The sequence below is a fragment of the Pelophylax lessonae genome (genome assembly GCF_965119305.1).
Source record: "Pelophylax lessonae genome assembly, chromosome: 1".
NCBI lineage: Eukaryota > Metazoa > Chordata > Amphibia > Anura > Ranidae > Pelophylax > Pelophylax lessonae.
In genome coordinates this window covers 72,921,426-72,946,349 of record NC_138768.1, presented here as the reverse complement: position 1 = coordinate 72,946,349, position 24,924 = coordinate 72,921,426, and the positions used below count along the sequence as shown (strand labels likewise).

At 45.8% G+C, this 24,924-nt stretch overlaps 1 protein-coding gene across 1 annotated transcript in view; it reads left to right on the top strand.

Moving 5' to 3' along the window:
- Positions 1-24,924, top strand: part of AMACR (alpha-methylacyl-CoA racemase) — a 107,948-nt gene that overhangs the window by 46,688 nt on the left and 36,336 nt on the right. The window contains exon 4 of the mRNA XM_082253529.1: positions 6,125-6,311. Coding sequence (XP_082109655.1) covers positions 6,125-6,311 — 187 coding nt within the window. The remainder of the gene's footprint in view (positions 1-6,124; positions 6,312-24,924) is intronic.

The following is a 24,924-nucleotide window of genomic DNA, read 5'->3' as shown; positions in this document are numbered from 1 at the left end:
ATATTGGACTGTGGTCACCACGGACGCCAGCCTGTCCGGCTGGGGAGGAGTGCTGGGGAAGCTGTGTGCCCAGGGGTCTTGGACAGTGGAAGAGTCCAGACAACCAATCAATGTTCTGGAACTCAGGGCAATAAAGCCTATCGTCTACAGGGTTGTCCAGTCTGGGTTCAATCGGAAAATGCCACGACCGTGGCTTACATCAATCATCAAGGGGGCACCAAGAGTGTCTTAGCGGCCCGGGAGGTGGCCGAAATCTTAAAATGGGCAGAGAATTTTTTTCTGGCTCTCTCCGTAATACACATCCCAGGTGTGGAAAACTGGCAGGCGGACTACCTGAGCCATCGGGTGTATGATCAGGGGTAATGGTCTCCACACCCGGATGTGTTTCATCTCCTGTGTGCTCGATGGGGGACACCCAATGTCGATCTGTTGGCGTCTCGGCTCAATAAGAAGGTTCAAAGGTTTGTAGCCAGGTCACGGGATCCCCTAGCCGACGCCGTAGATTCACTAGTGGCTCCTTGGGGTCATTATCGGCTGACCTATGTGTTTCCACCGCTGAAACTCCTGCCGAAACTTCTGCACAGAATAGAGATGGATGGGATACCAGGCATTCTGGTGGCTCCAGACTGGCCTCTCCAGTCTTGGTACGCAGATCTAGTAAGCTTGGTCGCTGATGCTCCTTGGAGACTTCCTCTTAGGGAAGATCTGCTGTCTCAGGAGCCAATCTTCCATCCTGCTTTACAGTCGCTGGCTTTAACGGCGTGGCTGTTGAAAGCCAGGTGTTGAAGGATAGGGGTCTTTCTGATTCAGTGATTCCTACACTGTTGAAGGCCAGGAAGTCTACTTCCAGGAAGATCTATCATCGTACGTGGAAATCGTACATTTCATGGTGTGAATCCATGAAGGTGCATCCTCGCCTTTTTTCGGTTTCTAGGATCTTGGCTTTCCTTCAAAGAGGTGTCGAACAGAAGTTGGCCTTGGCTACTATTAAAGGCCAAGTGTCAGCCTTGGCTGTGTTTTTCTAATGTCCTTTAGTCTTGCATGCGTTGATTCACACTTTTATCCAAGGGGTCTGTCATGTGGCCCCTCCGAGGCGATCCCTGTTACCTCCGTGGGATCTGAATTTGGTATGTCTGTTCTTCAAAATCCTCCTTTTGAGAACATTAGGGCGATTCCTCTGCTTACCTTGTCTCAGAAGGTTGACTTTTTGGTGGCTATTACTTCTGCTTGCAGAGTATCAGAATTGGTTGTTTGCCTTATTTGCCTTATTTGGTGGTCCACAGAGATAAAATGGTACTTTGACCTAGTCAGTCATTTCTTCCTAAGGGGGTTTCTGATTTCCATCTAAATGAAGACATTTTAGGGGCTTGTTTACTAAAGATGTAGAGTGCAAAATCAGGCTCACTTCTGCATAGAAACCAATCAGCTTTCAGGTTTTATTGCCAAAGCTTTTTTGAAGAAGATGAGGTTCAAAGCTGATTGGCTACCATGCACAGCTGCACCAGATTCTGAGTGCACAAGCTTTAGTAAATCTACCCCTTAGTCTCTTTGAGGGTGTTTGTCCAGGTGAGCTCCTGTTGTTCCTGGTTGATCTCTATATTCTCTGGTTGGCTAAAGTTTTGGCCTTGTTGGGAATTACATTCTTTTCTGCTGCGTTTTTCCCTCCCCTCATGCAAATGCTGCTTTGGGACATCCCAATGGTCAAGAATTAAATGGAGCTGCGTCTGTCAATAAACGATAGAGAAAACTGGATTTTTGTCTTACTGTAAAATCCTTTTCTCTGAAGTTCATTGACAGACGCTGCACCCGCCCCTCCATCTTGAGTGGGTTGGGGTATTTCCTTTAAACACTGCTTGCAACGAAACTGAAACCTATAGCAGATTGTGTGGGTGTATGCCTGCAGGGACGGCCCCATAGGCGTGGTAAAACTTTTTCCTGCCTAGTATTCTACTCCTGTAGGTGGCAGCATAACCCAATGGTCAATTATATGGAGCTGTGTCTGTCAATGAACTTCAGAGTAAAGGATTTTAGGGTAAAACAAAAATCCAGTTATTTTTGCCCACAGGAGCCTACAAAGCATTGTACTCATGATCAGTCACCTGCAGACAAGGCCTTCAGCTTTCTGCCCATACATTTTAAATGTGCCAGCAGCTGTGGGGGAGAGGAACCCTTGGCTGCTGTCATGGTGGGTAAGGGAGAAGGTAACTTGCTGGAACATGTTAAAAGGTACACCCTAAATATGGGTTTAACAATATTACAAAGTTGAGCTTATACTTTAAAGTAGATGCTTTTCTTGGTGGAAATCAAAACTAGGACCCTGGTCACTAAGCTGCTACGTAGACACATAAGAAAGCATTGGAATGCGGGAAACCCATATTTATTAAAAGTGTAGCATATTTGTACTGCTGTTTTCATTTAAGAACTTAATGAAAACTGAATTAAAAAAAATTGTCTAGTTTTGTTTTGATGTTATATCTGTATGTGTTATGCTTTTTCTTGTGTGGGACTTAAAAGGGAGGACTATTTAGGTAACATAAAAGAGAATCATTTGTCATAGGAGGACAAATACTATGCTATAATTTCCCTTTATAATACTTATCTCTGTGATGTAAGTACCCATCTCCAAAAGTCAAACAGATTGTGATGTGAAATCCAAGGTTTTCTCTGACAGAAGGCCAGACAGATCTGTTTCACTTCGAAGACTGTCATATCTTTTCAGAAACCTGCCAACCTTTTCACCAAAAGGCCTGTTCTAATTGAAGGAAAAAAAATTAGTCAGACTTCTCACGCCTGTCACAAGCCTTTCAGGTGGTAGAGACCTACCATGCTTCGCTGTCTCCATATAACAGGGCCTATGACAGGCCACAACTGCACAACACAGGCCTGGAAAACATCTGAAGAGCCATTTTGATCAAGCACTTGGCCTTTTATGTGTGGGCCTGATAAATAATTCAGTGGCAGATGCTCTTGAGAAAAAGAAAATCATATAGCAAGGTTTATCCTTTGGCCTTAGTTCAGAGGCAGAGATATACCTCCTGAATGCTGTATACAGTAATCTCCCGCTCCATCGCGGTTCAGTTTTTGCGGTCCCGGTAATTCGCGGTTTTTTTTGTAATGTTATTTTACTATATAAATCATTAAAAATGAAATATTTTTGTGTTTTCCATAGCTCTTGCTCTGTCTCTTAGTATCTTTTATGTGTTTAAATGAGTTTCTATTGTTTTAAAAGTGTGTTTAAAGACCTTAAAATGCTTCTACACGTACAGTGACAGTAAAATAAACATGCCTACAATGCATTTTAACCTTCCTAGCGGTATTCCCGAGTGTGACTCGGGGTAAGATTTTAGTGCCAAAAGCGGTAACCCCGAGTCACACTCGGGGTAGCGCTAAGAAGATCGCTGGATGCTGGAGGATGTTTTACTTACCTTTTCTCCGGGATCCAGCGAAGACTGCGGGCGGTGTGCGGCGGCGGAGCTTCCTCCCGATCGTCTGCGAGCCCCGGCTTCCGTCTCCGGCGACGTGACGTCCGCTGGGGGGTGGAACCGGCGGCAAATTCAAATGTAAAATGCACCAAACACACTGATACCGTTCAAAATAAAATAAAATCACATTACATTGCCCCCAAGTGCCCTTTCCTGCAGTTTTACTGTACTTTTTATGTAAATATATGTATATATATATATATATATGTATATATATATATATATATATATATATACGTATATGTATATATACACACACATTATATATATATATATATATATATATATATATATATATATATATACACACGTAATTCTTGTGAATGAGCAGCCCAAACCAACTGTATACATTATATATATATATATATATATAATAAATGTATACAGTTGGTTTGGACTGCTCATTCACAAGAATTACATGCAAAATAATGGTACCGCTTTCAGCACCTAAAATCCAAAAGAATCATACCGCCAGGGAGGTTAATAGGGTTTTTCTATTTAGCGGAATTTCACTTTTCGCGGCTGGGTCTGGAACGTAACCCCCGCAATGGAGGGGGGTTTACTGTAGTGGGCTTCTGTTTGAAGTCCAATGGATAACTCCTTTCTTCTGGGCAATAAAACCAAATTAGTCACTATGCCTGATCTGAGAAAGTGAGATGTGAGGCTTGCAGCTGTTCTGGGGTATTCTGCAGCATCTAGAGTGTAGTAATTACATGTCATGTTCTTCAGGTTAAACTGTTCAAAATAATGGATGACCTGGTTTACATTACATGGAGAACAACTTTTTCATGGTATATGATAACCAAACTTTTTGTATTAATGACTTATTTTCCAACATTTATTAAAAGTCAATCTGTACCTGTTGAATTGAGATTATTTTGACTGAAAAAGACATTCTATTAGGAATGAAAAAACAGCCAATTTTAATTTTAATTTTCTAAACAGTAGAGAGTGTCGATCCTCTGGTCCCTCTCTATGCTCAGTGGTTCTTATCACTGACCACTCTACTGTGTTCTGTAGTGATGTAGAGGTTAGCGAGAGGAACCATTGACCACAATGAAGGACAAAGAAAGTGACCCTTCCAGCTATTTGGGTTGCAAAGCATTTACCTTGTCCTTTGCAGAGATCTCTTGTATGGCCACAGCCATTTGCTAATTTCAGTGCTTATATTTTATTGTTTTTAATTCGGAAGAAAAAAGTGGGGTAAAAAAATAAATTTTCTAGTTATGTTAAAACAGTGTTTCTCAACCTTTTTAAATTGGAGGAATCCTTGGCAAAAGTTGGTGTGATTGATGTGATCAGCAAGCTGTTGATATAACAATTATTTTTTTAAATACTGTAGCGTTAAATAATGGAATCAATCTTAAAGTGTACCTGTTTAATGTAAAACTTGTGTTTTCTCAGTTCTGGGTTAAACTTGAAATAAGCAGTGTACAGAGGGGCAACAGGGGAAAGCACAGGGGGTTAGGAGGGCACACTATGAAGGGGGCAGCAGGACACATTACGTGGGGCAGGGCAAATTATAGGGCACACAGCCGGGCACATTACATAGGATCAGGGCATCTTACATGAGATCAGAGCACCATATATGGAATCAGGGCACCTTAGATGGGAATATGGCACATGGAATCAGGGTACCTTAACATGAGCTTAGGAAAAATGGCAGGGCAGCAGTCATTTCATTTGCAGAGCTAAGGAGGGAAACGGTGCTGTGCTGTTTCCCACTGGCCCCTTCTGTCAGTCCTAGATGATGTCACATACAAGCACCCGGGTGGACAGGAAGGAAAGAGAGGCCAGTGGGAAGCCGTTTGCTTGTGCAGCTGTGCATGAGACAGCAGAGGGGATGCAATCTACCCACTAACTGCCTGTGACTGACAGATCGCCACAGAGCTCCTGGGGACCTCTCGCTGAACCTCAGTTGAGAAATAATGTTAGAACAACTAATGCTGTTTCACCAATATGAATTTAACAGCACAAGGATACTTGTTTTTTTTGGCTATACTACTTTTGTAAGTCACAGGAGTGCACATAATTTTGCTCTCCAATGACCAAGAGTCAGCTGACAGCAGGCAGAGCCACTTCAGGATCTGAAACGTTCAAACAATTTTTTTGGGATCCATCTAGATTCCCGAATGATAGCTGGCTCCGGCTCTCAGCTTGCAGCAGAGAGCTGCAGCCAGCTACATCCACCCCCTCTGCTGCCCATCACTCCAGTGAGCACTGGAGGAGTAGAGCATAGAGTGGTGACTGGTAGTCTCTTCTCTCTGCTCTGAGCAGACCTAGAACTTAGTGATCAGTGGTCATGTGTCAGTTCTCGGTCATAGAGCCGATGAGGCTGATGCTGCAGCATAGACGGGAGTAAGTAAGCTTCTATTCTTTTTATTCTGAAAATCCCAAACTTCTCCTTCAATAAAAAAAAAATACATTTACGGAGATATTAATACATACAGAATGCTCTGTAAATCCTGTCTCGTGGGTAATCTGTATTGAATTTTTATTTGGAAAATAGAGATGTTGTATAAATTGTAACCAAAAAAATATAATAGCGTAGTTTAAAACATATCAGTTTAAAGATATAAATAAAATTGACCTAAAACCATCATAGTTTGTCTTTAATAATAACCATCACATTTCTCGTTTAGGTAGAAGGTGCGGCCTACCTGGGGTCTTTTGTCTATAAGACAAAGAACATGGGCTTATGGGACCAGCCAAGAGGGGAGAACTTGCTGGATGGTGGAGCTCCATTCTACAGCACCTATATAACCTCTGATGGGAAATACATGGCTGTAGGTGCAATCGAACCACAGTTTTATAAAGAACTTCTAAAAGGTAAATTTATTGCAAGACTCAAATGCCACTCAGTAACCAGTTCAAGTGTATCCTGAAACCCAGTTTAGTATTTTTATTGCTTTTTTGCTGTCCGCGTCCTATTGAAATTTCCCCCCAATTCCTGTCCTACAAACACAATAGAAATTTGAAGAGCTGTCTCTCCAAAGTGAGGGGAAATCCTCTCTTAAGCTAGCCATACATTGTTAGAATTTCTTATGAACATTCATATGAAAATTCTTATGAAAACATTCTTAAAATGTTCTTTCTCTTACGTCCTCCGACAGTCGCCGCCCCTTCCCAAGTCTTCACCAATTGGTATTGACCTTTTCTCCGCAGGAGTAGCTAGGCAACAAGATTTGTTAATAACAAAAGCTTTTAGCATAGACACACCCCTAGGGGCTGTCCCCTTAGTCAATACCTCCCTGCACCAGCATTCCCAACTCAGTTTGATCTTGCCTAGCTTAGGAGTAGCAGGCTTTCCTGTGCTGGGGCTTCAGTCTCAGCCTTCTACCTTTTTTTTTTTTTTTGATTTTATTTCAAGTATTTTTCTTTTCTTTACTAGCTGTTATTTTGTCAGCTTTAGTTTAGGGATCTTCGGATGAAGATGATCATGCGGAGCTCGGTCTCGGACTGGCCGCCCTGGATCCCAGGGCTGAGGGCCAGATGGATCCCCAGCCTGCCATCGAGCGTTCAGCTACGGTTCGCCCTGGCGCTATGAACGACCCATCCCTGTTCACTGCAGGGATGCTGCCTGTGAGGTGGCTACCTCACTGGATGCCATTCTGCGGTCTTGTGCTGCGGTCCACTGCGTCCTGGCTGCGGCACTCCCTGTCATCCTGATAGCGGTTTGTCGCTTGAGAAGGCTCCCCACGCCATCCGGTACGGTAAGCACCTTCTATGTGGGAACCATCTGTGTGGGTGTCAGTCTTTGGCTGTGTGTACCCTCATGTCTGTGTGCTATGCGGGCTCCCTGTCAGATCCCTGTATGGAGCTAGGGGGGGGGCCCTCCCGCTCTGCTGTGAGTTCGGTGGAGCTGAATAGACAGACATGCCTGAGCGGCGACCGCTATGCGGCCCGCCATTTCTTTTTGCAGAAAATGCTATGGATGGCCCTGTCCTGTACAGCACTGTGTTTTGGAGCCAATTGCCGCCATTTTGGCGGGCCGCGCTCGCTCGAGCACATGTTGGCGCCATTTTCTTGTAGCCTCGATCCCTCAGTCTGAGCGGCCATTTTTGCGGAGCCTTCATAGGCTATATCACTTCCTCTTTCTCTGGGACATCGATCGGTGGCAGTAGCCTGGTTGTGCTCTCTCCAGGTTTTTTCCTTCTTTGTCCTGTCATTCCTGTCAGTGTTCTCTATCCCTGTGGGATCGGTGCATGCAGTAGTGTGCGGTGGGCTGCGCTCGCCGTGGTGTTAAAGGGACAGTACCCTTTTTTTGCTTTTATTACTGGGGGCATGGATTCTCAGGATAGCAAGTTTCCCCCCGCCCTGGTGGGGGACCAGGGGGCTGCTGCACCCCCGAGGGGGCTGATCTGGCCACTGTAGTGGCATCCTTAGTGTCTCAGGTGCAGATGCTGATGGCTGAACGATCCGCAAAAAGGGCCAGGTTTTCCATTTCCTCTGATTCAGAGGGCGATGTGGCTGCTGGGGCTGGCGTGTCCTTCTCAGGGTCTCGCTCATCTCTGGACCTCGTGGGGTCTGAGGGGGAGGCGGAGGTGGAAGGGGTTGATACTTCTCCCCCTGGCTCGCCTGAAGAGCTTGCACTCATGGATGAGCTGATCGCCTCCATTAAGGATACTTTGCACTTGGAGGATGAGCCAGCTCTTCCTACTAGGGTGTCCTCCTTTGGGAGGCAAAGGATCCGCAAAGCTGCGCAGGTTTTTCCCTGCCCTGCTGAATTTCACCATATGGTTAATGAGCAGTGGCGCAATTTAAAGAAGCCCTTTACAGTGCAGAATAAGTTTAAACTGCTTTATCCATTTGCGCCATCCACCGACGAGCGTTGGTGTGTGGCGCCTCGGGTGGATCACGCGGTAGCCGTTTTAAACAAAGCTACTGCGATTCCTTCTGAGGATACCCCGGTTTTCCGGGACCCTATGGACAGGAGATTGGAGTCTCTTGCCCGTCATGCCTACATGGTTGCTGGTTCTATGCTAAAACCTATTTTTGCTTCGGTTATGGCGGCCCAGGCGGTTGCCCATTGGACGAAGGTGCTCAGGCGCACCCTGGTGGCTGCTTCGGCTCCGCCTACCACATTGGCCATGGTGGATCAAATCCATCAAGGCGTCATGTACTTGTGTGACGCGGACTTGAATTTGGCTCCTTTGGCTGCACGCCTGTCTGGCGTGGCGGTGCTCAACCGTCGCCTGATATGGCTGAAGAATTGGTCTGTGGACCAATCTTCTCGCAAGACGTTGGCGGATTTTCCCTACGTGGGATCTCGCCTTTTTGGCGAGGCTATGGATACTCTGATTAAGGGTGTTACTGGGGGCAAGAGTACTCTTTTACCCCAGAATCCCAAACACAAATCTTTCCGTGGCAAACGGAATCCCTCATTTAGGCCCTCCCAGGGGTCCTTTCGTGCCTTTCGTTCACAATCCAAGGGCAAGCCCTTCAAGAGCCAGGGCTCCCAGAAGAAGCCGTGGGCGGGTAAGCAAAAATCCGGTCAGTCCGGTTCCACTACCCACGCTAGTTCTGCCTGAAGGGACGCCCTCACCCGTTTCTGGGGTGGGGGGACGTCTGCGCGGTTTCCTCCAACCTTGGCTGATCCGCATTCAGGACAGATGGGTTCAGGAAATCGTTCGATCTGGTTACAAGATCGAATTTCTCTCTCGGCCGGCGGGCAGATTTTTTCCCTCAAATCTTCAGCTGTCTCCGGAGCGTTTGCAGGATCTGCACCTGGCGGTGCGGGACCTGCGGACCCAAGGAGTGGTGGTCCCGGTGCCTCATCGGGACAGATTTCGGGGGTTTTACTCCAATCTGTTCACTGTGCCCAGAAAGGAGGGCAAGGTGCGTCCGATTCTGGATTTGAAAGCTCTGAACCGCTTTGTGCGGGTGCGCAAGTTCTACATGGAATCCCTGCGCTCGGTGGTGGCTGCCCTGAGTCCGGGGGAGTTCATGGCCTCCATCGATCTGAAGGATGCGTACCTACACATCCCCATCTTCGAGGGTCATCAACGGTACCTTCGATTCGCCATTGCGGAGGAACACTACCAATTTGTGGCGTTACCTTTCGATCTCGCTTCGGCTCCGCGGGTTTTTACCAAGGTGCTGGCGCCGGTCCTGGCCCTGATGCGGACACAGGGTATTGCGGTCTTGGGGTATCTGGACGATCTCCTCATAAGGTCAACTGCCAGCCAGAGCCTGATGGCCGACCTGTCTGCCACGGTGCAGACCCTGCAAGAGTTCGGTTGGACCATAAACTTTCCGAAGTCGACTCTGTGTCCTTCGGTTCGCCTTCCCTATTTAGGGATGGTTCTGGACTCTGTACAGGCGAAGGTTTTCCTTCCGGAGGACAAACTTCGGACGATTCAGGACGAGGTCGGGGCCCTCAAGGCCAACCACAGCTCGTCCCTCAGGACGTGCATGAGATGTCTGGGGTTGATGGTCTCAACCTTCGAGGCGATCCCCTTTGCCCAGTTTCACACGCAGGGTCTCCAGGCGGAGATTCTGGCGGAGTGGGACGGGCGTCCGCAGTCCTTGGATCTGCGGATCTCGTTGAGCCACCGCACCAGACAGAGTCTTCTGTGGTGGCTCCAGTCCCCGGCAGTGTCGGGTGGCAAGTCTTTTCGTCCTTTGCTGTGGACGGTGGTCACCACGGATGCCAGCCTGTTGGGCTGGGGTGGTGTCCTGGGCGATCTGTCCGCCCAGGGGACATGGTCGGAGGAGGAGTCCTCCCTTCCGATCAACATTTTGGAATTGCGAGCGATAAAGCTTTGCCTTCTGCAATGGTCGGAACGGCTTCAGGGCCGTCCGGTTCGGGTTCAGACGGACAATGCCACCGCGGTGGCCTACATCAACCATCAAGGGGGCACCAGGAGTGCCCGAGCGGCTCGAGAAGTGGCCGACATTCTGTCTTGGGCCAAGACGCACGTCCCGGCGATAACGGCAGTTCACATTCCGGGGGTGGAGAACTGGCAGGCGGATTATCTGAGTCGCCAGACCCTGGACCAGGGGGAATGGTCCCTTCACCCGGATGTCTTCCAGATGTTGTGCGTGAAGTGGGGTTCCCCAGATGTGGACCTGTTCGCGTCTCGTCTAAAGAACAAGGTGGAAAGGTTCGTGGCAAGGACGCGCGATCCTCTGGCGGACGCCTCAGACGCGTTAGTGGCGCCCTGGCATCAGTATCGTCTGATGTATGCCTTTCCACCGATTCAGCTGCTGTCCAGGCTCCTTCGCAGGTTAGCCTCGGAACCGCACACGGTGATTCTGGTGGCACCGGACTGGCCTCGCCGGTCTTGGTACGCAGACCTTGTAAATCTGGCAGTCGACGCTCCGTGGCGTCTGCCGCTTCGAGAAGACCTCCTGTCTCAAGGGCCGATATTCCATCCTGCTTTACAGTCGCTGGCTGAAAGCCAGGTCCTGAAGGACAGAGGTCTCTCCCCTGAAGTCATTCCCACTTTGATTAAGGCTAGGAAAGCCTCTTCGGGAAAGATTTACTACCGTACTTGGAAGGCATACTTTGCCTGGTGTGAGTCCAGGGGGTTTTCCCCTCGCTCGTACTTGGTGTCCAGAGTGTTGGCTTTCCTCCAATCTGGAGTGGACCAGCGTTTGGCGTTGGCCACGATTAAAGGCCAGATTTCTGCACTGGCCGTCCTTTTTCAGCGCCCTGTGGCATCAAACTCGTTGATCCGCACTTTTGTTCAAGGGGTTTTTTTTTTTTTTTTTTTTAAGCCCGTGGTGTGTGAAACACACTCCAAAAACTTAACACCCGGTGCATAAAAAAGTGCACACACGCAAATGTGGACACACAAAAAGTGCACAAGGCGTACACATGGCCCTCCTCCGAAGAGGAAGGGCCCTGACCCTGATCCCCCGGGGCGCGAAGCTCCTGACAGGGACTGAGGTACTCACTTTGGTCCACCCAGCCGAGGCCGGGCAGACCCCATTCTTCAGGGGGACTGCCGAAACAGCCCACCCCGAGTACTAGGTGGGGCTCCCCCGAAGGGAGACCCCATGGGAGAGGGCGAACTAAGCCAAAAGGCCATATCCACCCCCTCCCAAGACTTACAGGGCAGGCCCGAGGACCTACGCCATCAAAGTCGTGCAAAAGTGCTCAACCAAAAGGGACAAACGTGACACACAACAAAGAAAAACAGAGTGGGGAAAAGGGAAGTGGAGAAGTGCAGGGTAGTGCCAAAGTGCAAGACCTTGGCAGGGGTGCGACATTTGGCCCCCCCCGCAGAGGGAGCCTTTGCCTCCATGGGATTTGAACCTGGTTCTGTCCGCGTTGCAACATGCTCCCTTTGAAAAGATCAGGGAGATCTCGTTGCCTCTGTTGTCCAAAAAGGTGGCCTTTTTGGTTGCGATCACTTCGGCTCGCAGGGTGTGGGAGCTGGCAGCTTTGTCCTGCAGCTCTCCCTACTTGGTGATCCACAAGGATAAGGTGGTCCTGCGACCTATCCCGTCCTTTCTGCCGAAAGTGATCTCGGATTTTCACCTTAATGAGGAAATTGTCTTACCTTCGCTCTGCGCGAAGCCAAAGCACCCTAAGGAGGTTGCCTTACATTCATTGGATGTTGTCCGGGCGATCAGGGTTTACCTGTCGTCCACTAAGCCGTTTCGCAAGGCGGATTCCCTCTTTGTCCTTCCTGAGGGACCTCGGAAGGGCATGGCGGCGTCGGCTGCGACTATCGCCAAATGGATTAGACAAACCATTGTGCAGGCCTATGCCTTGAAGGGGAAGGTCCCTCCCTTCCCTGTGAAAGCGCACTCTACCAGGTCTTTGAGTACATCTTGGGCTTTCCGGCATCAGGCTTCTGTGGCCCAGGTGTGTAAGGCGGTGACTTGGTCGTCCGTTCACGCCTTCTCAAAGTTCTATAAGGTGGATGTTCAGGCATCGGCTGATGCCTCCTTTGGCCGTAAAGTTCTCAGTGCGGCAGTGCCTTAGGGACCCCTGTTTTTGGGTCTCTGGCTGTTGGGGTGTTTTACCCCTGGGTTACTTGTTTTTTCCTGGGTTGTTGCTCCTGTTGAGCACGTTTTCCTGTTGCCCAGTTGGTTCTCTTACTTTGTGTAAGGTTCCTTTCTCTGCTGTGGGTACTGCGTTGCTTTTCTGCGGCTGCGTCTCCCACCCCTCAGGTCTACACTGCTTTGGGACGTCCCATTGGTGAAGACTTGGGAAGGGGCGGCGACTGTCGGAGGACGTAAGAGAAAACTGAATTTTTGTAAAATCTTCCTGTAAAATTCCTTTCTCTGAGTCCTCCGACAGTCGCCGCCCCCCACCCCTCTTTTGGGGTTTTTGTGTACTCTTACTGCTATGCTACCAAACTTAGTTGGGAATGCTGGTGCAGGGAGGTATTGACTAAGGGGACAGCCCCTAGGGGTGTGTCTATGCTAAAAGCTTTTGTTATTAACAAATCTTGTTGCCTAGCTACTCCTGCGGAGCAAAGGTCAATACCCATTGGTGAAGACTTGGGAAGGGGCGGCGACTGTCGGAGGACTCAGAGAAAGGAATTTTACGGTAAGATTTTACAAAAATTCAGTTTTCATGACATCATGGAGTCAACTAATTTAGCTTGAAAGCTAAATTAGGTTTAAAAATTTGGTTCAGATCTACTTTTTGAATGGAATCCCAGACATATTAAACAACTTCACTACAATATGTATGATTTACTAACCACTAACCATTAGAAAATGTATCTATACTTCAAACATTACAAAAACGAAAACTTTCATATGAAAGTCTATCAGTGTACGACCAGTTTTATATTGTTGTCACTAGAACAATGGTGATCAGAGAGAAAAGATTTTCAATTAACCATTTGCACACTGATATTCACCCTTACTTGTTTCTAGCAAACATTTGCCTAAAAACAGAACATTCTTGATTTACATATTTAGAAATACAAGCTGGCCAAGTCCATCAAAGTGATCTTTTGTGGCCGGTCTACTTTGCAAAATTCCAAATCTCTACATTTGGAAAACAAATATTACAAAACATACTTTAGTGAACATACTAGGGTTGATTTACTAAAACTGGAGAGTGCAAAATCTGGTGCAGCTTTGCACAGAAACCAATCGGCTTCCAGTTGTTTTTTTTGTCAAAGCGTAATTGAACAAGCTGAAGTTAGACGCTGATTGCCTACCATGCACAGCTGCACCAAATTCTGCACTCTTCACTTTTAGTAAACAACCCCATAGTGCCAAATTGGGATGCACTGACAGTTAGATGAGTGCTACAGAACCCCATCTAGTCACTGAACCAAACTATACAATGGAACTTGATACCATGTCTCTGCTCAAATCTAAATAGCTCTTGTCCACTGTATGGCCAACGGTTTGCAGACACCTGACCATCACACCTATGTGAGACTGATATCCCATTCCAAAACTTTGGGCAGTAAGATAAAGTTGACCACAGTTTGTGGCTATAACAGCCTCAACTCTTCTTTGTGCCCATTTAACCAAAAGAGCATTTGTGAGGTCAAGTAGTAATGTTGGACGAGAAGACCTGACTCATTCCAATTCATCCAAAAGGTGTTCAGTAGGGTTGAGGTCAGTACTCTGTGGGGGGCATTTGACTCTACAACATTCTCATCAAATCATGTCTTTATGAAATTGGATTTGTGCAGAGGGCAGAGTCATACTGGAACAGAAAAGGGCTTTTCTCAAACTGTCCTCACCTAGGTTGTAGGCCTACAATTTTCAAAAATGTGTTTGTACCCTTCACTGGAAACACCTAAACTTTAATAAGTTGGTGGGATGTATAAATACTATTAATCATATTGTTTGCGTGTTTATGTAACATTTATGCACATGCATACACTCATCTCAATCAAGTGAGGTGCTTGAGAGGTGTGTCCACATCTGAATCCTTAAGATTCTCAGTTAACCCTGTCCACACATCCATTGACTCTTAAGCACACTCCGGCTGCATAGTAGGCTTTAGGTTGATGGTCAGGGAGCAGTAAAGCTATTGTTCAACCATCTGTTTTTTCTTCCCTTACTGCACCCCTGGCAACCCATGTAAAAGAGGCCTTGCAAGATTCCAGTAAATGCAAGTAAGTCGTAAGACAGAAGGTGGAAACACCACACACCAGAACCCAGACACTATATAAAGAGGTAAAGATACAGCTTCAGGCTCAATTCCTTTTGGCTATGCTCCTCGGACATGTTTCGCCCTGCCTACAGGGCTTAATCATAGGGCGGGGCAAAGCATGTTAGAGGAGTATAGCCAGGATCAGTTCAGGCTGAAGCCATATCTTTACCTCTCTACATAATGACTTAGTTCCAGTGTGCAGCATTTCCACTTTGTCTTCTGATCTGGTTCAGCTAGCCTGGATAAACTTGTGTGAACATCAGCTACCAATCTGTGCTTTGGAATACAGGGGGGAGTTTTGCAGTGCTTTGAGTGGCGCTCCAAGTTTTTTTATTTGGGTCAAAGTGCAAGTATTTAACCTCCTCACTGGTGATGTCAGTGTCAGTTAGTTTAACTACCTTCCATCTAGCTTCAGTTCATGTCAGGATTACCCGCCACACTATCACAATTCCACTATAAGCCGCTGATCACCGCAAATACAAATATAAAAAAGAATAAATATAAATTTCCTGTATATTGTATATACCATAGTTTGTAGACACTTTAACGTTCACACAAGTCAATCAACATACACTTATTGGGAATTTTTTTTACCAAAGGCATGTAGCAGAATACATTGTGGCCTAAATTTATGCAGAAATTTGAATTTATTGGATATGTTTTATAGCAGATAGTATAAAAATCATTTTTTTTCTTTCAAAAATTTTGTTTTGTGAAAAAAAATATTTTTTTTATCTGCAATAAAACATAGATATAATATACAGTATCTCACAAAAGTGAGTACACCCCTCACATTTTTGTAAATATTTTATTATATATTTTCATGTGACAACACTGAAGAAATTACACTTTGCTACAATGTAAAGTAGTGAGTGTACAGCTTGTGTAAATTTGCTGTCCCCTTAAAATAACTCAACACACAGCCATTAATGTCTAAATGCTGGCAACAAAACTGAGTACACCCCTAAGTAAAAATGTCCAAATTGGGCCCAAAGTGTCAATATTTTGTATGGCCACCATTATTTTCCAGCATTGCCTTAACCCTCTTGGACATGGAGTTCACCAGAGCTTCACAAGTTGCCACTGGAGTCCTCTTCCACTCCTCTATGATGACATCACAAACTGGTGGATGTTAGAGACCTCCACCTTCCATTTGAGGATGCCCCACAGATGCTCAATAGGGTTTAGATCTGGAGACATGCTTGGTCAGTCCATCACCTTTACCCTCAGCTCCAGTGGTCAACTTGGAAGTGTGTTTGGGGCCGTTATCATGTTGGAATACTGGCCTGCGGCCCAGTCTCCAAAGGGAGGGGATCATGCTCTGCTTCAATATGTCACAGTACATGTTGGCGTTCATGGTTCCCTCAATGAACTGTAGCTCCCCAGTGCTGGCAGCACTCATGCAGCCCCAGACCATGACACTCCCACAACCATGCTTGAGTGTAGGCAAGACACGCTTGTCTTTGTACTCCTCACCTGGTTGCTGCCACACACACCTAACACCATCTGAACCAAATACGTTTATCTTGGTCTCATCAGACCACAGGACATGATTCCAGTAATCCATGTCCTTAGTCTGTTAGTCTTCGGTAAACTGTGTACAGACTTTCTTGTGCCTCATCTTTAGAAGAGGCTTCCTTCTGGGATGACAGTCATGCAGACCAATTTCATGCAGTGTGCGGTATGGTCTGAGCACTGACAGGCTGACCCCCCCACCCCTTCAAACTCTGCAGCAATGCTGGCAGCACTCATATGTCTATTTCCCAAAGACAACCTCTGGATATGAGGCTGAGCATGTGCACTCACTTTCTTTGGTCGACCATGGCGAGGCCTGTTCTGTTCTGTGTGGAACCTGTCCTGTTAAACTGCTGTATGGTCTTGGCCACCATGCTACAGCTCAGTTTTAGGGTCTTGGCAATCTTCCTATAGCCTAGGCCATCTTTAAGTAGAGGAACAATTCTTTTTTTTTTTTTACATCCTCAAAGAGTTCTTTGCCATGAGGTGCCATGTTGATCTTCCAGTGACCAGTATGAGAGAGTGAGAGCGATTAACACCAAATTTAACACACCTGCTCCCCATTCACACCTGAGACCTTGTAAAACCAACAAGTCAAAATGACATCGGGGAGGGAAAATGACTAATTGGGCCCAGTTTGGACATTTTAACTTAGGGGTGTACTCACTTTTTTTGCCCGTGGTTTAGACATGAATGGCTGCGTGTTGAGTTATTTTGAGGGGACCGCAAATGTACACTGTTATACAAGCTGTACACTCACTACTTTACATTGTAGCAAAGTGTCATTTCTTCAGTGTTGTCACATGAAAAGATGTAATAAAATATTTACAAAAATGTGATCGGCGTACTCCTTTTGAGATACTTTATAGGTGTATATTATATATATATACTCTCACACACACAGCTCAAAAATTAAAGGAACACTTTGAAAACACATCACATGAAAGATATAATAAAATATTTACAAAAATGTGAGGGGTGTACTCACTTTTGTGAGATACTGCTAATGTTGATTGGGTACAGCGTTGCATGACCATGCAATAACCAGTTAAATTAGCAGAGTGTTAAATACACAAAGTTGGCCTGGTCATGAAGGGGGTAAAACCTTTCAGAGCTGAAGTGGTTAACACTCTGCAAAGTAGAGTTGCCACGCCAAGTCTCAAAACGCCCAACAAGCAAAATCCCATTCATTTCGATGGCCCCTGTTCACATATGGGCGTTTTGTCGCCTGAAGCAAAACACCTGAAGCTCAAAAATGTACATGAGCTTTTTTTTTTGGCAGATTACAAGCATTTTTGTTAAATATCAATGCCTGCCTGAAAAAAAGCCTGAAAAAGGCCCAAACAAACTCCTGAAAACTATACGCTCAGGTGTGAATAGAGCCTAATGTTTCTAACTGGCCCCTGCTCTATCCAAAAGGAAAAAAAAAAAAAAGTTTTATTTTGGGATACACTTTAATTCACCAAGGCAATTGATGTACATACAGGTGCATTTCAAAAAATGTATTTATTTTAAAAGTTAGTAATTTAAAAGTTAATTTATTTCAGTAATACAATAAAGTGAAACTCATATATAGATTCATTGCACACACAGTGATATAATTCAAGCATTTCTTTCTTTTCATTTTGATGATTATGGCTTACAGCTAGGGAAAACCTAAAATTCAGTATCTTAGAAAATTAGAATATTGAGAAAGTTAAATTTGTAGACTCATGGTTTCACACTCTAATCAGCCAATTAACTCCAAACACCTGTAAAGGTTTCCTGAGCCTTTAAGTGGTCTATCAGTCTGGTTCAGTAGGTTACACAATCATGGGGAAGACTGCTGACTTGACAGTTGTTCACAAGACAGTCATTGACACCCTCCACAAGGAGGGTAAGTCACAAAAGGCCATTTATAAAGAAGCTGAAGCATATATCCAGGGTGGGAACCAGCACCGAGGCAATTGATGTACATATATCCAGGGTGGGAACCAGCACCAAGGCAGTTGATGTACATATATCTAGGGTGGGAACCAGCACCGAGGCAGATGATGTACATATATCCAGGGTGGGAACCAGCACCGAGGCAGATGATGTACATATATCCAGGGTGGGAACCAGCACCGAGGCAGATGATGTACATATATCCAGGGTGGGAACCAGCACCGAGGCAGATGATGTACATACATCCAGGGTGGGAACCAGCACTGAGGCAATTGATGTACATATATCCAGGGTGGGAACCAGCACTGAGGCAATTGATGTACATATATCTAGGGTGGGAACCACCACCAAGACAATTGATGTACATATATCTAGGGTGGGAACCAGCACCAAGGCAGTTGATGTACATATGTCCAGGGTGAGAACCAGCACAGAGGCAATTGATGTAGAGATATCCAGGGTGGGAACCAGCACTGAGGCAATTGATGTACATATATCTAGAGTGGGAACCAGCACCAAGGCAGTTGATGTACATATGTCCAGGGTGGGAACCAGCACAGAGGCAATTGATGTACATATATCCAGGGTGGGAACCAGCACTCAGGCAGTTGATGTACATGTATCCAGGGTGGGAACCAGCACCAAGGCAGTTGATGTACATATATGCAGGGTGGGAACCAGCACCGAGGCAGATGATGTACATATATCCAGGGTGGGAACCAGCACTGAGGCAATTGATGTACATATATCCAGGGTGGGAACCAGCACTGAGGCAATTGATGTACATATATCCAGGGTGGGAACCAGCACTGAGGCAATTGATGTACATATATCCAGGGTGGGAACCAGCACTGAGGCAATTAATGTACATATATCTAGGGTGGGAACCACCACCGAGGCAATTGATGTACATATATCTAGGGTGGGAACCACCACCGAGGCAATTGATGTACATATATCTAGGGTGGGAACCAGCACCAAGGCAGTTGATGTACATATGTCCAGGGTGGGAACCAGCATAGAGGCAATTGATGTACATATATCTAGGGTGGGAACCACCACCGAGGCAATTGATGTACATATATCTAGGGTGGGAACCAGCACCGAGGCAGTAGATGTACATATGTCCAGGGTGGGAACCAGCACAGAGGCAATTGATGTAGAGATATCCAGGGTGGGAACCAGCACAGAGGCAATTGATGTACATGTAGCACTACTCCCTTGGGAGCTGCTGGTTATGGATTCCCCTGTTTTACCTATAGCAACAACATCACAATAAAGCATGTTCAAAGTACTTGGCTCAGTGAGAAACAGTCTAGGGGTTTTGTTTTTTTGTAGTTTTATTTGAGAACTCGGATAGGAGAAGGGATGAGTGGGATACTCCAACTTGAATGAACTATGCACAATTTGCTGGGACATCTAGACATAACTGAGTGCAGCAAGGCCGCTGCTTCACCTTGTCGCTAGCAGTGAAGAAGAATTTAATGAACTTGTATTGCTCTGTGAATCGCTCTTCAGGGCCCAACTAGGCACCCCTTTATCCCTATCCTTCAGGGTTCTACACAGCACCCCCTTTACTGTATCTCTCTCTGTGTGAGCTAGCTCCTTGATCCCCTGACTTCATTGGAGTGGTCCCTGTTCCTTGGCCGACCCTTTGGCAAGTCCCTTAGTACTCACAGACACTGTTTTTCTCGAGAGAATCTGCCAGCAGCTCCACCGTCTGCTACACTGGATCCTCTGCAGCTCAGCGCCACACCTGGTTCACTAGGCTGACTGCTTAAGACCACCTTCCTCACACACAGCAGGAGGAGAGACAGCCGTCTACCTCCTCCTGGGACTCTGCTTCCTGTGAAAGACACCCTGTCACATGTCCCCCCGGCTTTTATGAGCAATCCCAGGAGGCATTGCAAGAATGCCCTCCCACTGGAACTCCCACAAAAGCCAGTGTGTCACTTTCTGGGTTTCCTCCACTGTCCAACAAGCTCCCTCATTGAATACAGTGGGAACACTCCCTGAGACCCAGTAAATCACACCTGGAGACATGCAACTGGCAACCTAACAGATTAGGCTCCCCTGATAAGCAGAAGGAGCAATATATACTTATTCCTAGCACCTACCTAGGAGGGTGCTACATATATATACACCCAGGGTGGGAACCAGCGCTGAGGCAATTGATTCCTCTTGCCATCAGACCAAAAATTGGGCTGCGGATGATAAAAATAAACACATACTTCGCAGCATTCTCTACTGAACACAGAAGATAAGGAATTTTTTTTTCCAAAAAGAATTCTATGGAAAATGTTATCCAGGTTACAGAAAATGACATTAGCATGGCTCTTATGTATGATAATGCTTCTGTTCATTATATAAATGAAGTCTTTTGGAATAAACATGGAGGTAGAATCCAATTTGCAGTCTATTGACTGCAAGACCGATATCAGTCAGTCCCAGGTGTGCGAAGTGATATTGCATGGCAATCATTTGCGGTCTCAGTGATTCATTCGGTATGAAAACACTTCAGCGATCCCTGTCTTCCCATGCAGTGACTGTGACAGGTGAAATCAATGCAGTCCGAGGGCGTAATCTATGGACACTTACTGATAGAAGAACTCTTTGTCCTCTTCCTTTCCAAACTCACTTTACTCATTTGCAAATATCCTCTCATTTAGTGAGTCACAGGACATGCTGCTAGATTAAATTATGTAAAACCGATGACTGAGATCTCATACAAGCTTTAATATGGAAATGTAATTCCAAAAATGAGTTCACAAAATTTCAATATCTAAAGCTTCCATTAAAGTGGTACATTTAGGGTTTTCCAGCACACGGGATGGCTGAGCCCATTCAGCGTAATTCTCAGCCTATTTCCCTTGCCTGGGCTGTCTAGGTGCAATGTACAGCCTGTCATTGACATAACTAACTGTGTGCCGCTGTACTTGTGTATATGGCGGCGCTATAAATTTCCGTACAGCATATGGGGTGTATGCAAATAATAAAAAAGTACATCCTGCCCAACTATATTTATTAAAGCTTTCTATAAATGATGGACGAGCAGATGATTGATAGGTCTGCCCCCTCCATTCATCGATCTGGTCTCATTCATAGAAGCTGTAGTACGGCTTCTATGAATGGAGCAAGGGCAGATGATTGATATCTCCGCCCCTTCCATTCATGCACCACGTTTCATCAATAGAAGCTGTAGTATGGCTTCTATGAATGGAGCAGCTGGGTGTAAGGAGCGGGTATAGTCAGACATTTTTGATGAGAGCCTGTGACAGCTCATTTGTTCTATTAACCCCCAGCGGTTAACAGTGGCAGGGTGAAGGGGCATGGATGGAGCAAGATTTCATCTGAGGCATCATCAGCACAAGGGACACATCCTACTGACAGTAAGTTCTGTCCCTTGTGCTGATCTTTCAATTGTATTTTTTTGTTTGGCTGCACCTTAAGTAGTAAGGCAGATATGAGCATGGCAAACCCCACTAGCAGTCATAATCCCAAAATTTCTATCTTGTCAGCTTCTCCTTATACCCCTGTTGACATCGGAACGATTTGACATGCGGCCTATTGCCGGCAATGGGAGCGTCCCAATTGGTGCAACGCCGCACAGATTTCCAAAAGTAGTCCTGCAACCTACTTTTGGTGACTTCGGGGGCAATTTCAATAGACATCTGTGCATGAAGCTGCAAAGATATCTTTTATTGAAGAAAGGAAAGACACTGCTCCAGGTGTATAGTGTGTGGTGATTGCAAGGAGATAGGATATCCAGTAGAGTGCTGGCCCCGGCCCGCCTCCATGGGAACACTTGTAGGAAAAGAATTAGCCACACATCCAGGGATTCCAATAGGTTTCAAATACCTTTATTTCCAAAAAGTTGCAAGTGATGACACCAAAGACACCAGCATGAAGTCTCGTAGACGCGTTTCACACATACATCTTGTGCTTAATCATTACGGTAATTGCTCCCACTCGGATGTTCATTTCGAGGACCTCATATGTCTGGCGAAATGTATATATACGTGTGGGACCCATGTGCAAGTTTTTATTTGTGTGTATGTGCGGGGGGGGGGGGAGGGAGTAATTAGAGATTTTATTATTTTTATTTTATTAAAAAAAAAATTTTTGTTCTACTTTATTGATATCAAAAGGGATTTAACCAGCCCCCTATGTGAAAGCATTGGGCTGGTGACGGGTCCAGCTGCTTAAAGATCCATAATGCAATGATGCATAGAATAGGACATTTTCATTTTGAGTGCAGTAATTTATGCATATACATGTGTATATGCAATTATATAAGAACACATACATGTAGATTGCAACACTGGCAGCTAGAAGAGGATGAAGAAGTATTTTATGCAGGTACAGTATCTCACAAAAGTAAGTACACCCTTGCATTTTTGTAAATATTTTATTATAACTTTTCTTGTGACAATACTGAAGAAATGATACTTTGCTACAATGTAAAGTAGTGAGTGTAAATTTGCTGTCCTCTCAAAATAACTCAACACACAGCCATTGATGTCTAAACTGCTGGCAACAAAAGTGAGTAAACCCCTAAGTGAGAATGCCCAAATTGGGTCCAATTAGACATTTTTCCTCCCTGGTGTCATGTTACTCATTAGTGTTACAAGGGCTCAGGTGTGAATTGGGAGCAGGTGTGTTAAATTTGGTGTTATCCCTCTCACTCTCTCATACTGGTCACTGGAAGTTCAACATGGCACCTCATGGCAAAAAACTCTCTGAGGATCTGAAAAAAAGAATTGTTGCTCTACATAAAGATGGCCTAGGCTATAAGAAGATTGCCAAGACCCTGAAACTGAGCTGCAGCACAGTGGCCAAGGCCATACAGCAGTTTAACAGGACAGGTTCCACTCCGAACAGGCCTCACCATGGTTGACTAAAAAAGTTGAGTGCACGTGCTCAGCGTCATATCCAGAGGTTGTCTTTGGGAAATAGACGTATGGAGTGCTGTACACTGTAGCTGTACACTCACTACTTTACATTGTAGCAAAGTGTCATTTCTTCAGTGTTGTCACATGAAAATAAACAATAAATTATTTACAAAAATGTGAGGGGTGTACTCACTTTTGTGAGATACTGTATATGCATGTACATACCTGTACGGGTATAAAAAGGAGCACTTTACAGAGCATAACCCTAAATAATATTTTTTTACTCTGGAACATTCTGCCAGCATGATCTGCCAGCAGTATAAACATTAGTAAATGATTATATCTGTGTGCAAGAGGCTTTATAGGAGGATATGTAAAGCTTTCAGAGGTTTATCAGCACAGATGTGATTAAATCTTCTAAACTGAATTAATATCATTTTGATAAACTGAAGGTGCCATGGTGGAGCAATATTTTCAAGCTCTTATTTCCAGTTTAGTAATCCTGTAAAAGAAAATGACTGTCGTGCTGTTGCCTGTTTCATTTTTGATGAGCAATAAACTGCATAGCTAAGTTGCCCATATCCCAGTTTCTGGGCAGCTGATGAAAAACAATGGGAATTGCTGAGGGAACAAATATGGCAGCTGTCATTGCTGATCTGCATTTTAATGACCCTTCAAGGCTGTCGGATGGATGCTGGCATCACCAAGAAGACATATCTGACTTGGAACAAACACTCCCTGTGCACATCAAACTTTATAGGCCTCATCTTTCTACCCTCTAAGGAGGACATTCTCAACCAGGATTCATGAAACCCAACACTTTCTCCAGAGCTTGCCAGGGTTTTCTTGAGCTGTGGCTGATTGACCTCCCATCTGATGGTGCCTGCATAGTTCCAGGGCCAACACCACTTAGCAAAGCCTGCAGAATGACACCAATCATCTTTTTATCTTAACCACTTCCATACCGCTGACATATGACATCCTTAGGTTGAAGTGGAGATATGTGTAGCTGCAGGCATCATTCAGCTTTTTTTTTCCCCTGCATAGTAAATAAAAATCATAGTGACAGTTCAGCCGCTTGATTGTTTTTACAGGCGGTTGGGGGGGGCAGATGTCCCTTTGGTGCTTCTACCCCGTCTCGCCCATGCGATCGGCAAGCCTGAGAAGTAGAAGAAATCCTCCGGTGGCAGAAGTTTACCATAGAGCTGACCAACAACCAGATGGTCATCGGTCATCTCAATGACTCTCGGAGGCTAGGTGCAACGTTATGACATCACGCCCGGCCCCGGCAGTTGTAAACACTGCCGTGTGTTTGGCTGGAAAGCCTGAGATTGTTTTTCAGCCTAGAGGAGAGATCTGGGGTCTCTCCATAAAGAGGACCTGTCATCCTTATTCCTATTACAAGGGATGTTTACATTCCTTGTAGGAGGAAAAAAAGTGATTAACCACTTTGCCACTGCTCACTAGAGCTTTACTGCAGCAAAGTGGTTCGTTATCGTCTGGCGACGTAGACCTACGTCGCTGAACTTCTCCCCTTTCTCGGCGGCGCGCGCGCGCCGCCGGAGGCTCGCTCCCGCTGTACTCAGTCACAGCAGGAGTCGGGCCAGGGGAGGAGTAGCGGTGATCGCCGCTGCTCTTCCCCGATCGTCGGGGAATCGAGTCTGGAGATCCGCCCGCTTGTGTAAACAAAGCGGGCGGATCTCCTAAGTGACAGGCAGGGTCAGATTGCAGGGTTCAGCATAGCTGAACCTGCGATCTGTCCCTGTGTCACTCAGTCACCTCCCCCCCACACATGTCAGTAAGCACCAGGCATACATTAACCCCTCCCTCTCCAATAAAATTAACCCCTTCCCTGCCAGTGTCATTTTTACAGTAACAGTGCATATGTATAGCACTAATTACTGTAGTAATGTCACTGGTACCCCCAAAAGTGTCAAAAATGTCAGTCAAGAATCCGATCTGTCCGCCGCAATGTCGCAGTCCTGCAAAAAAAATCGCAGATCGCCGCCATTACTCGTTAAAA